The 14278-nt window shown below is 42.3% G+C and overlaps 1 protein-coding gene across 1 annotated transcript; it reads left to right on the top strand.

Moving 5' to 3' along the window:
- Positions 1-7706: 7706 nt before the first annotated feature.
- LOC114636851 (late cornified envelope protein 1F-like) lies at positions 7707-9040 on the top strand. The gene is made up of 2 exons (XM_028784952.1): positions 7707-7747; positions 8410-9040. Exon 2 carries the CDS (start codon positions 8432-8434, stop codon positions 8843-8845), a length of 414 nt encoding a protein of 137 aa, XP_028640785.1. The 5' UTR covers positions 7707-7747; positions 8410-8431; the 3' UTR covers positions 8846-9040.
- Positions 9041-14278: the final 5238 nt, after the last annotated feature.

Raw genomic sequence — 14278 nt, 5'->3', positions numbered from 1 at the left:
CCTCCCAGCTGCACACCCTCCCTCTAACCCCTCCCATGTCCCCTACTCTCAAATTAATAGGAATTTTCATTGTTATTGTAACACAGTAAAGCCCCCCCCCCAGCCTGCTGGTCCAGTTTTGTTGTTTGTGTGTATAGGTAGCAAATGAACAGAAAACCACAACTAGACATAATGCAGTGACTGATAGATTGTGGGGAACTCATTTCACCTGATACATCTACTTAGCACATCCACCAACTGTGCTTCATGGAACATTGAAGAAGAGAATCAGAATCTCAGGAAGCCAGCTGTGAAACAGTCTGTCCTAGAATGAGCTGCATAAACAAGACCAGAACAATGGCAGTATCAACAGACATGTTAACAGGAAAGGGAAATGTTTCACAGGATCTCACTTTTAGACAAAGAACTCCATGCAAATAATTACTAGGAGAAAGAGAACTAGCCTCTCCTAAGCATGAGCCTCCATATTGGTTGTCCAAAGCAGAGTGAAAAAAGCTTAATTTTTAATTTGAGGCAAAATCACGAATGATATGCAGGTTTCAGATTAGATTTTGTTCTGCATTATATAATATATAGCCATGCATCTTTTTATCACATTAACTAGTACCAAGAGATTAAAGAGGATGGAGAAAATAGTATGAGAATTTCTACAAAAGATCAAATAAAGTGAAAATATCACCCTGTATTTGGAAATATGCTGAGCTGCACTAAGTAAAGGCCAAGTAAGACAATTCTCTTTGGAAAACTTGGAAGCCTCCAGAAATATGGTCAATTTCGCAGGGTATACAACTTGTAGAGTATTATTGTTATTCCTTGAGTGCCGTTTGAGAACAATATTGGCTGAACGCTCTGAATAAAGAGTACGTGTTTGTGTGTTATCTGGCCCAAAAGTAGTATGCAATTTTCCTGAGGTTTAAGCTTGGTATACCCGTTAAGGGTTTCATCATGGTGTTCCGGTGTTCAGAGTCCTGGTATTAGTAGAAGAGTGCCATGGAAGAGAATAGCAACTTCCTCCTTTGAGGGATGGGGGTGGTTACCTCCCTTCTTAGTCTCATGCCATTTGTATCATCTCTCCCATTGCCATAAAAAAACCAGCAGGCCTGCTCCGTACCTGTGGCTTCCCAGACAGTGCTCATGGTATGCATGAATACATGGTTTATGGAATTGCTGAGATCAAGAGAGCATCTGAAAATAGTGGGTACAGCTTGAAGGAGAGGAGGTAGTGTAGAAGGATCTGAGGTTAAGATTGAAATATGGGACTAGGAGGAGTCAGAAAGAAGTTCATATATGCTTCATGGTGGATTAGAAAACCTTCCCAAAGAGGTATCCTTGATCTGTGTGTGTTCTCTACCTGTATGACTTATGTCAGCGAATGGCCTATAAATCTTTGTTCATGAAAATGTACCATGTCTAGCAAAAATGTCTTCTTCCACAAAGTCAGATTTCAAAGAAAAAAGTCTGCAAGAAAGGGGTTAGTTATGAAACATTGCATATGGCTTTAAAGTTAGAATACCTAATTTTATGTCTCAGGCCCACTGCCTATTGTGGAAATCTGGGTAAGTTATTTAACTTGTTTTCCCACAGGTTCTATGCTCAAAATCTTAATACCCATAATTCGTATTTTACATATATCACTCTAAGGATTATGTGAGACATAGCATGCAGAGTTATAAGAGGGTCCTCCTAATTAATTACTATTGTCTGTGTTGTGAAAAATAAATACGATAAGTCCAATCCATCTATTGATCCAGATACAAATGGATGTTGAAGAGAGGCATAAGGTTTTCCTCTGTCCTTAAACACATTAGTCTCTATCAACCTCCCTCTAGGTCCAGCCTTTCTGCAGAATAGGTACAATAGACCTGTGCTTTCTCCTATTATAAACCTATATTATCAGGTCAGTGCATATTATTTATTTATTTATTAATGTTTTATTCCTCCCATAAGCTTGTAAATGAATAAGTCTGTGGAAAATGAAAATGTATTTTTAATTGCTGGGTGGAGCTACACCTTGTGTGTGTAACAGGTGCCTCCATGTGATTAAATAGATTATTAAAGGCTCTGTGTCCCTCCCTTCTTCTCCTGCATACCTGTGTCTTATGAAGATACACATTGCTGTAGACGTCTTAAAAGAATCAGATCTTCTTCATGATTCAGAATGGGGTAAAGAGAAGTCTGATGAAGAGAAAGTTAGATTGCATTGCACCAAGGAAAACAAGATCCTTTAGTTACAACTAGAAGCATTTGTCATGGTTGTCTTTTAAACTTTTTATTTGTTATGTGTTTGTGTGTTAGGGGTGGGTAGATGCATGTGAATGCAGGAGCACAAAGAAACCTAAAGAACCCAGTCATGACCCCTGGAGCTGAACTTATAACCAGCTGCCTCATATGAGAACTGAGAACTGAACTCTAGTTCTCTGGGAGAACAGTGAGTGCTCTTGATTTCTGAGCTGTCTCTCCAGCACCATAATTTGTATTTTTAAAATCACCCCTCTTTAAAAACAGAGTACCAGATAGCCTAAGATGACTTTGAACTTGATATACAGCCAAAGATAACCTTGAACTCTTGATCTTCCTGCTTCCAGGTCCTGAGTGCTGCAATTTCAGGCATGTACCCACATGCCAGGCTTTATGCACTGCTGTGGATTGAATCTGGAGTTCTATGCTTGCTGGGTAAATGCTTGATTAATTGAATTAGTCTAATCCTTACATCCATATTTTAAAAAGAACAATTTCAATTTTAATTGTGAGTTTGAGAGGTAAATAATCTAGTAATAAAGCATTCTTTAATAGTATAAAGAAATAGCAAAGCTATGCTTTAAATTTGTTTGACATATTCCCACTTATGGTTGAGGTTTTAAAATTAAAATCATATAACCACCATAAATATCATTCTCATTGTAATTTCTATTAGCTATTATAAGTGTAAAACATGCTTTACTTTTTCAAGCCCATAAAAATAGTTTTCATCTCTGAATTCATAGAACCCATAAAGGTATCAGAGATTAATGTTTTATACTAAGGTCAGAGTTTTAACTGTCTCCCTCATATGACTTTATATCATAGTTTCTTCTTCACTATTTGATGTAGCTGTTTTTACTATGTAGACACTTTCTCCTATTATCTTTCCCCTTTTACACACTTGGATATTCACATTTCTGCATCCATCTCTGCACATTTTCAGCATGTAGTCTTTATCTACAGATAGTTACACCTTGCTTTCCCCAAAAACAACCTTAGTACTTTCTGCCTCATGTTAAAGTAGTGCAGTACTTGTTTGAACTACTAGATGGAAAGTTTTGTAGATACATAGCTGATGATAAGGGTGGTTTCCAGTATCTCCCAATACTGTACGCATCTAGTGTGATGCTTTGCATGCAGGGTGTTTAACACATGCTTTAAAATGAGTCATGCCCCATTCTTCTGCCACCTTCATATCTATCAGCCAATGGACTTACTTGAAAACACCAAGAAAAACAGGATGAAATGAACACTCCTAATTAAATCAGATAATATCAGTTCTTCTCAGAGGTAAGGGAGTCTTGTTGGGTGGAATAGACCTTATTTTAAACACCAAAGCACGTGAAGTGATACTGATCACCTGGAGAGTAGCTCTGGAAGCTGTTGCCACTTCTAAGTTGCAGCCTTACTTGGGAACCTGTGTGCAGAGCTGTATAGACAGTGCCACAGTGTGTTTGCAGGTGAACAGAATTACAACCACAGTTTTAGGGGAGATGAAACTTCACCTTGGGAAATACATATAACTTACACTTGCACAACTTGTCTTATGAGGAGCAGCAATGCCAATTTAAGTTTCTTTCATTCCAAAATTACCCCTTTAAACCAATATTCTTAAGCACCTTCTCTTTTTTTATTTAGCTATCCTCTTAAAATTAACCTTTCTTATTCAGCGAGAATTTTAAACATGCAAATAATTTATTCTTATCATATTGACTCTGTTTATTTCCTCCAGCTCCTTCTAGATAATCCCATACCCCTGTCTCAACTTCATGTGTTAATAATTTACTGAATTCAATTAATTGCCCATGTACACACAGGTATGGGGTTATTCACAGGATCCAGGTCAACCCCCCTAGTAGCTTCACAGATGGGAATGGGATTTATGTCCTTACACCACCCATGGTGGAATGTGGATTGGTTTGATCATGTATCGGTCACATGCAGATAACTACAGCTGCTATGAGCTTGTTAGTGTAATGGCCATATCATGTCAGAAGACACTGCCTGCCAGCAGTCTTCCCTAAACCCTGATCTTTACCAGTTTCCTTCTTCGCTTCTGCATGTTTCCTGAGCTTGGTAGGGAGAAACATGATATAGATGTCCTGTTTATGGCTGAGCATTACACAAACACTGTTCTCACTCTGTCCAATTATTAATCTTTTACTGAACTGCTGTTCATTGCAGAAAAGACACTTTTCTGATAACTGAGAGCTGCATTAACTTTTGGGTATACAGATATACATTTGGAAGGCAGTTTGATGCTATTTCATTTTAGCAAAGTAAAATTGTAGGTTCAGCTCTTAGGCCTATGGGCTCTGAAACTACAGGTTCATTGCAAGATTTACAGAACAAGACCCAAGTTTTCTCCCATTAAGCAGGGGCCTAAATCCTATTACAAAGCAATTGGTAATTCCCATATCACTCACGCCACTATTGTACCCAACAGTGTATTTTGGTAGGCTCATCATTGTTGTGTCTCACATGGTTCACAGAAAGTCATCAGTTCCCTTTTTTTTTTTTTAAATCATCTGTTTCTCAATTGTTAGCTCTAGTATCTCTTGACTGAAGATATAATCAGAAGTCAACAGCATTGAAATTGTCATTGGCTTTTGAATAATCCATTCTTTAAAATCCATGTGTTCTTTAAAGTCAACTTTTCTTTTTACTTGAAAAGAAGATATTACTAAAAAACTGAGCCCTTTTAGTTGCTGTAGTTCTTTGATTCAGAGCCAAAAATCTAGTGTATGGTTTGCCATAGTTTTCTCAGCTGCAGCTGGAACATGTAATAAAACAGCCATGGCTTCCTTATGCTTTATTCATCAGTCATCCATTTCTTCATCTTTCTGAAATAGTGACCTTTGCTTTACATGGACCCACTCATTTTCTACAGTACCAAGTAGTTTTTGCTATTGCACTAATATAGATATCACCCTTGGGTCTGCCTCTTTAATATTTACCAGTGTAAACACTTTGTGAAGCCTTAAAATTTTTTCCTAATTTTTCCAGTGTTATGTTTTCTTTTCTGACATTTATTAGCTAACTATCTTAACTTTCTTTCATATATTTTTTAAACTCATGTGTCCTGTTCTAATTTGAATATAATGGGAGTGTCCTCATGACTTCCTGTCCAAATTAAACCCCCTATTGTGAAATACTAAGAAAGGCAAAACTTAGTCGAGTAAAATACTTACAAATTTGGCCTTCAAAAAGTGATTACTAGTAGATAAATTTATTGGAGATGGAATTGTCTCAATTAAATCCTGGTGACTCTAGAAGAAAAAAGGGAATGGGATCATATATACATACCAGTGACCTGTTGACCCCGCCCTCGAGTCATTCAACGGGATCTGCAAGAGAAAGAGTTGGGATGAAGGGGCAAGAGATGTGAAGAATGGAGACCACAGAGAGTGTCTGATCAAGTCTTCTTTATTGAAAGGCAATTGTGGGTATACAAGCAAAGGAGTGCAGCTGGAGAAACCTAACCACAAGTGCCTTGCAGCAGGGGGCACTAAACAAATCCAGGATATGTCTGAGAAAAACAAGATGTTTATCAGAGTGTGCTCAGCTGTTGTAAGCTGTTTGCAAAAACATCATGCTCGAAAAACAAGTCTCTTGTCAGGGTGGAAAAGTATCAACCTTCAAGTATATGGCCTGAGATGGCTGCAAAGATGATAGCTACTTTCAGCTAGGATTTGGCCCAACAACCTGTCTCTTGCTATGTGATGCCTTGAATTTCCTTGGAACTCTGCCAGAGAAAAAAGACCATTACCAGATAGTGCTCATAAACTTTGAACTCCTAGAACTGTGAGCCCAAATAAACCATTTCCTTAAGTGCAGGAGGTATTTTACAGTTTAAGAAACAAAACAAAAGAAAACAGATTAATTTATCTTCGTTATCTATCTGTTAAAAATGTCATTTCTCAGCATTTGCCTTTTGCTTTAGTGACTTTATCTACTTGTACATTTTTTAAAATACTCATTTAATTGCTACAAAGCCCATACAATTAGCTTTAACTAATATCCTTCTGTGTATATTCCTATTAAACCTTGATAGACTCTTGCCACAAAATTGCTGTGCTTTCTTCAAAGAGCATCCAATTTCATGATAAGTTCATTAAATATGGTGATAATCACCTGTCCATGGTAATATAACCTGTGTGTACTAGTTAGTGCTGCTGAATTGGAACAGATGGAAACACCACACTTGTCTTATTCACTTTCATTGTGTCTGCTGAAAGCTGGCGATAAATCACTAACACAGCAGTGCTAACCTTTAAGAAGTTTCACATCGGGGACTTCCGGTCTGGGCCCTAGCACAGAGCAGACCCCAGGTGGCAGCTCTGTACCCAACCTCACAAAACCCAGAGGAAGAGGGCCTCTCAGGAGCCCTAACCCGGGCAGTAGCTCAGCTTTCTGGTATGAATTTTCAATACTTTTATTGGAAGTATTGAAACTTTACCACACTGAGTTCCCTCAACTACAAAATACAAACAGTAACATCTGTGTGTTCATTTGCTTCTCTGTTGTTGTTAAAATATTCTAACCAAAAAAAAAAAAGAAGTTTCACATCATTCCTGAAGCAAAAATCTTTAGTAACTTCTAAAGTAAAATTAATATTTGCTTCTTTCCTCATCTTTCATTATGTCATCCCATCCATGTGCTCTGTAAATCTAGGTTCATGGCTTCAATAAGGATTTAGCTTCTACATCTCATGGACTCCTTTAGATCCATACTTTGCCAACCCAGCCTCATTCATAATAGAGTTATCCATTCAGATAATTAATCTATAGAGTTAGTATCTGGTACTAGTAGAGATGACACTCTGTCTTGCCTCATAAGATTATGAACTCCAAAGGATGCTGAGCAACTAAGTCTCTGTCTCATTGCTGTAGGAATCAGCCCTCCTCTTTCCTGATAGCTAATCCACTTCCTAACTGTGCTGTGTCAAGCAGTGTACAATGTATGAGGAATCCACAGCTGACTAAAATGTATCCTACCTTCAAAAGATTAGAAAGACTGTGACACCACCCATAGGAAGAGCTAATAAGGGGCCAACCAGAAGATTGTGATCACATGACACCATTGTGAACCATTGCTTACATATTCATGCTCAAAGACTGTAAGTTCCTCATGGCAATCATGTCATATTTTGGCATTAATATATTGCAAAATTATGGACCTAAGTAATAGAGATGTTAAATATTTACTGAATTAGTAAATGTGTGTATGCTCAAAGGTGGAATGGCTGGCCTGCAGTAGACTTGGTGAACAGATATTTGTAGACTCTAGCTAACAATGTTCCTCTTGAACTATTGCCAGAGAGATCCTAGAGTTCCAGACTAGGGAGTATGACAAGAGTCATCCTCATGTGAAAGTGACTGTTCTACATACACATGCTGTGTCTCACTTCTAAGAATATCCCCAGCCTAGCATAAAAGGGCTCCTGTGCCAGGTCTACCAGTCTTCAGCCTTACCAGTTTCAGGCCCTGCTTCTTCTGCTAAACAGGTGAGTGCTTAGCAAGGAAGGCTGGGAAGGGAAAGAACCAGAACTTAGTGGAAGGAGTGCAGAAGGAGGTGGTGGGACCCCAGGGGCAGGGAAGCCAAGTTGAAGGATTTTTTAGTCTCATCTTGACTTAGGTTGAAGTTATCTTTGTGTGTAGTGGTCTATCCCTTTCTTGGTCTGGCCGACATCTGGTGAAACAAACATTGGGGCTGTGACTGTCTCAGTTTGGGACAAGAGGGACTGGGAAAAATGGCAATGGGAAAGTATAATAAACCAGGAGGAGTCAGGAGAGTTGTGTTATTGGTGTTAAGGTCTTTAACATTGTCTCCTATAATCCTCTTCTAGAAAATGCTCTCAGAGAGGACAGGGCCTCACATGTGTGTAAGAAAGATAAGTTCATCATGTTTAGATTCCTGAGTGTCAAGGAGCTCTGTCTCAGTGCCTAGGGATCCTAGGACTATGTCAGAAGGTGGTTAGAATCACTTACTGGTGGAAAATGAACTGTGAGAAACTTTATACTACATCTGATTTCACTTCACATCAGGTCCCCAATAATTGTAGGTCTTATAGATGAAACAGCGTGTCTTGGAATCAGTATCTAACAGAATTGAGGATGGATATGTCTGCTTGCCACTTGTGCTGATTGCTTTTATATTTCTCTTTAGGTTTACAGACTTCCTCCAAAGAATGTCCTGCCAGCAGAGCCAGCAACAGTGCCAGCCCCCTCCCAAGTGCACCCCCAAGTGCCCTCCCAAATGCCAGACTCCCAAATGCCCCCCAAAGTGTCCCCCTAAGTGCCCTCCCAAGTGCCCCCCTGTGTCTTCCTGCTGTAGCCTGGGTTCTGGGGGTTGCTGTGGCTCCAGTTCTGGTGGCTGCTGCAGCTCTGGTGGCTGCTGCAGCTCTGGGGGTGGAGGCTGCTGCCTGAGCCACCACAGACCCCGCAGATCTCTCCGTCGCCATCGCCACAGCTCTGGATGCTGCAGCAGTGGTAGCAGCAGTGGCTGCTGTGGTAGCAGTGGTGGCAGCAGTGGCTGCTGTGGAAGCAGTGGTGGCAGCAGTGGCTGCTGTGGCAGTAGCCAGCAGTCTGGGGACTGCTGCTGACCTGGATGAGGAAGACTTCAGATAAGCTATAAAGGAGACAGCTATGTTCACAGGGCCTCATCCTGCCTGCTATTCCTTCCATCTCTTCTTGTCTTCTGTGTTCTGGACTTTGAGACGATGACATTTTTTGGGGGGAAGTTCAAATTGTGCTCCCTAGTCACATCCCCTTCTGTGATTCCAAATAAAATCTTTCCTACCAATCTTTATTGGTTTCTTGCCTATTTTCCCAGCATTCTCTTCAGGTCATTGTTGATAACTGGGGCTCAGTGATGCCCTTTTAGGGACATAAGCCTGGTTCAGAAATGTGGGTGAGGTAACTATGCAAAATGTGGTTGATGAGCAAACCTATTTCCAAATAATATGTCCTGGCAAATGTATCATTTGATGTTGGTGTATAAATAATAGTGAAAGACTATATGCAAAAGAAACATATTGATGGAAATTTCTTCTTGAACAGTAGATACATTTGGTATGGAGAAGCAGGAGACAGATGGGACTAGGCATGTAAGTAGAGACAGGTTATTGTCATTTCAGTTGGCTCCTGTTTTTGTTTTTAACATGATTAAGTTTTTCAGATAAATGAGAAACAAGAGAATTAACAAACTAGAAAATTTAGAAGACTGAATTAGTTACTGTGGGACTGCATAAGGGTATCCTGGGTCATGGTTGAGCAGGTACTTAGAACCCCGAGATTCTCTGTGGAATTCCTCATGAGAACCGGCAGGAGTTCGGTCCCTCCCATCACCTAAGATCCTGAAAAACAGTCACAGATCTCCATAGAGTCACCCAGGCGATAGGCCTCAGGCCTTAGAGATTTACATACTAATGAAGGCCAGAGGGCAGAGCAAATTAAACATTCCTCCCCCAGATCCTCCCCTAATCCTCCCCCTTTCTCCCTCCCTATATAACTCGGGACGGCCCTGAGTTTTGGGGGGATACGCCTAGATCCATCTATTATCCGTCATGTCAATAAACCTTTTTGGAACCAAGGACTTCCTCGTGTTACTGGGGCCTGCCGCCGCCAAGGCCCTCAGGCCGCTGGAACCGTAGGATCTCCCTCCCTGATGTGGGGACCCGCCACGGCGGCGGGCTTGCGCCGCTGTGGCGGCCTTTTTTAAATTTTCCCCACATTTGGCGCATCCAACGTGGAGCACAGACACCCATGGACTTCAAGGACTGGGCCACCCCAGTCTGCTACAGAACGCAGCCGAGCTTCTCGCCGCCTTGTCCAGTGCTGTGAGAAATCGACTCAGTGAAGATTCTGCGCTTCTCCCATGCTAACTAAAGCTACAGCTGCTTAATCTCTCACTTAGAAGATCTCTGCATTCCAGCCACGAGGACCCACATCTCCAAACAAGCTGGCCAGGCCGCCGAGTCTGCTAAGCAAGTACAGTCTCTCCCACGGGTGCTGCTAGGGCCTCTTTCTTCTTCCCCTATCCCTCTTCTCGGCTGTGGGCTGTCCGACGTGAGCCCACATGCCCCCCGTCTCAGCCCTCCGAGCCAAGGGCTTGAGACCAATCGGTCCCTGGCTGCCCCAGAGCACAGGGGATCCCCAACCCCTTTCATTTTCTCGGCAGTGGGTTTTCCGTCGTGAGCCCACGTGCCCCAAGAGCTCTGCATCCCCGTGAAAACTGAGTGAAAATTCCCCATGCTGGGCGGGGCCCCGCCGCGCTCGCCTGGTGTCGCAGGGAATAAACTCAGCCAAGATCCCGTGTCACGGCAGACACATGGACACACAACACAACAGAGATTCACGCCCGCGCGTGCCCACGCATGGGCCTACATCGTTCCCTACAGGTGGTAGAGGATCCGGACAAAGCCAGCTCCAAGAGTATCCCCCGCTGGCGTCCGCCAAGACCCTCTCCATGGAACCGTGAGTAACTCCAGCCTAGTCCCTAAGACTAGACGGCTCTCTATATCCTTTCTCCCTCTTTCTCTCTCCACGTGTTTCAGGCCAATGTTTTCTCTAAATCTTAGCTACCACTAACTCCTGCCTGACTCAAAAGACTAGATCTCTCTCCCTCTTCTCCACGTGTTCGCTACAAAATGGTGGAGACCCCTTAATCGCCATTCTTTACCCCTCCCCCCAAGAAATCTCCCGCGCTCTGCCTGCCAAGAGGTTTGCCCCTCCCCCAGGGGTTAACTATTCGCGCTAAAATTCCTCCACTCCCCGCCATTTGCGGCCGGCTGGTTATACCCCAGCTGACTTGCCTGTAAAACAGAGCTGGCTCTCTGTTTGTCCCTTCCCCACTAGTCCCCTTCTAAGTCATTTGCGGCCAGCCATCACCCAGCTGGTTTGCCTGTTAGCAGAGAGTCTGAGACTCCATCTGCGCCCCTTCGCCTTTGTCTAACTTACAATTTCTTTCTCAACCTCTAGGTGTCTCTCTGCCGTAGCTCAGTCAAACACAGCCTTTCACTCCTTCTGACTCTGTTACCAAACTTCTATGTTTTTCGCTTTAAACTTTTCTTCAAAGTTAGCCTTTCTTTTCTCTAAGAAAAACAACAGGGGGAATTCCTTGGCCTCTCTGTTAGAACATCCAGGTGGTAACCCAAACCACCACATGGCAAAACAGGCCTTTCCTCCACTACTTCTAAATCTACCATTAATGCCTTTTCCCCTAACAGGAATGCCTAGAACAACAGTGTTTGTGCTTTTCAACCCAAAATTTTTTGCTTTTGTTTAAATGTCTCCTTTTCACTCATGATATATTCTCAACAATTTTTTTTCAACTTTTAAAATTTCTTCAAGATATGAAAGTCATCTAAATTTACTTCCACAGGTTAAATCAAGAAGCTGATCAACATCTTTCAGCTATTAATTAACAAATAGTTTCCTTTTACAGACAAACTGTTGCTGCCTACATAATTAATATGATTTTCTTCCACAGCCAGCTAAAACAGACTCAAAGGTGACTTCTAAAACTAAAATTTCTCCAAACACCTTTGCTTTCTAGGATCTCAACGACACACCATGACGTACCTGATCCCAAGTAGCCTAATGCTTGCTACCCCTTTACAGACATCCCCCTGCTGGGGTGCCGCTTCTCTGTTGTGATTATTCTACAGGTGCTCCCACAAGTCCAACAGAGACTTATAGAGCCTCCTGGAACCTGTCTAGGATGCCATGCTGTCTTCTTACAGCCACACCGCCTGACTACAGATTCCAGAGACACGCTGAGATCCAGAGACACATGCCAATATCCAGAGATGCTGAGTCCTGTGGACAGATTCAGACCTTCCAGCTACAAATGAACTCTTTTGCCAAAGTCAAATAACTAAAGTTACATGTTAGTGAGGAAAATGTAATGTCTATCTAGATTAGTCAGATATTACTACCCTCAAACTGTAACACATAAATTCAATTGATTCAATGATCCCTTACCTTCCCTACCCCCCACCCTGCTCCCCTTTACCCTGTGACATAATTATGCTAATACCTCTGGCCTACGTAGTGCTTTCTTTCGACTTCCTCATCCAAAATTTTCACAGTGACCCCCCTTTTTTAAAAAAAGTAAAGGGAGGAGATGTGGGACTGCATAAGGGTATCCTGGGTCATGGTTGAGCAGGTACTTAGAACCCCGAGATTCTCTGTGGAATTCCTCATGAGAACCGGCAGGAGTTCGGTCCCTCCCATCACCTAAGATCCTGAAAAACAGTCCTCCCCCAGATCCTCCCCTAATCCTCCCCCTTTCTCCCTCCCTATATAACTCGGGACGGCCCTGAGTTTTGGGGGGATACGCCTAGATCCATCTATTATCCGTCATGTCAATAAACCTTTTTGGAACCAAGGACTTCCTCGTGTTACTGGGGCCTGCCGCCACCAAGGCCCTCAGGCCGCTGGAACCGTAGGATCTCCCTCCCTGATGTGGGGACCCGCCACGGCGGCGGGCTTGCGCCGCTGTGGCGGCCTTTTTTTTAAATTTTCCCCACAAGTTACTATCTGACAAAAGCCAGTTATGAAGTAAAGGGTATTTTTAGCTGATAGTTTGTGGCTATAGTTCATATTGGGGAAGAGAGACCGAGGAAGCTATTCAAAAAGCAGATTGAGAGGGGGGGGGTGTTGGTTCTCAGCTAGCCTTCTCATATTTCTGTTTGAGGTCTCCAGCCCATGTGATGATGTCACCCGTATTCAGGGTGGGTTATTTCTCTTTTGTTAAACACTCATAAACACATTCAGGGTTGTGCTTCCATGATGATTCTAAATCCAATCAAGTTAACAATAAGAATTAACCATCATAGGCTGTACTGTATACAGTGTAGTGATTGAAAGCCTTAAGATCTAAGAATTGTTTTCTTCAGTTCTGTGTACCCAAGATCCTGGTTGTTGTCCTTAAATTATTTTCTCTATATAAGCTTTTAGTACTTTCAAATTATTTTCAGCATTTCTTTTTTTTTAACATCCATTTTTTATTGGATTTTTTTTTACATTTCAAATGTTATCCCCTTACCTCATTCCCCACCCCCCTCACCCAGGAACCCCCTATTCCACCCCCCTACTCCTGCTTCTATGAGGATGTGCCCCCCACCTCCCCACCCTCGAATTCCCACACACAGCTTCCAACCTTCATGGGACCAAGGATCTTCTCTCCCACCTATACCTGACAGGACCATCCTCCCTTACATATACAGCTGGAGCCATGGGTCCCTCCCTATGTGCTCCCAGGCTGGTGGTTTAGATCATGGGGGCTCTGGTTGGTTGGTATGGTTGCTCTCCTCATGGAGTCGCAAACCCTTTGAGCTCCTTCAGTCTTCACTCTAACTCCTCCACTGGGAACCCCTTGATCAGTTCAGTGGTTAGCTGTGAGCATCCACCTCTGAATATCTCAAGCTCTTGCAGACCTCTAAGGACACAGCTATAACAGGCTCCTGTCAGCACGTACTTCCTGACATCCACATCAGCGTCTATCTTTGGTGACTGCACATGGGATGGATACCCAGGTGGAATGGTCTCTAGATAGCCCCTCCTCCAGTTTCTGTCCTACACTTTGTCTCTATATTTGTTCCCTTGAGTATTTTGTTACTCCTTCTAAGAAGGACTGAAGCACCCCCACTTGGTCTTCTTTCTTCATGAGCTTCATGTGGTTTGTGAGTTGAACCTTGGGTATTTCAAGCTTCTGGGCTAAAATCCAATAATCAGTGACTGAATACCATGTATGTTATTTTGTGATTGGGTTACCTTACTCAGGATGATATTTTCTAGTTCCATCCATTTACCTAAGAATTTCTCAAATTTATTGTTTTTAATAGCTGAGTAATATTCCATTGCATAAATGTACTACATTTTTTGTATCCATCCCTCTCTTGAAGGACATCTGGGTTCTTTCCAGCTTCTGGCTATTATAAATAAAGCTGCTATGAACATAGTGGAGCATATGTCCTTGTTATATGTTGGAGCATCTTCTGGGTATATGCCTAGGAGTGGTATAGCTGGGT

The sequence above is a fragment of the Grammomys surdaster genome, unplaced genomic scaffold, assembly GCF_004785775.1.
Source record: "Grammomys surdaster isolate TR1022 unplaced genomic scaffold, NIH_TR_1.0 124976, whole genome shotgun sequence".
Taxonomy (NCBI): Eukaryota; Metazoa; Chordata; class Mammalia; order Rodentia; family Muridae; genus Grammomys; species Grammomys surdaster.
Note: the sequence above shows the minus strand (reverse complement) of the source record. Positions and strands in the feature narration are given on the sequence as shown.

Coding starts and splice junctions, on each gene's coding strand:
- LOC114636851 (XM_028784952.1), top strand. CDS start 8,432: ATGTCCTGCCAGCAGAGCCAGCAACAGTGCCAGCCCCCTCCCAAGTGC.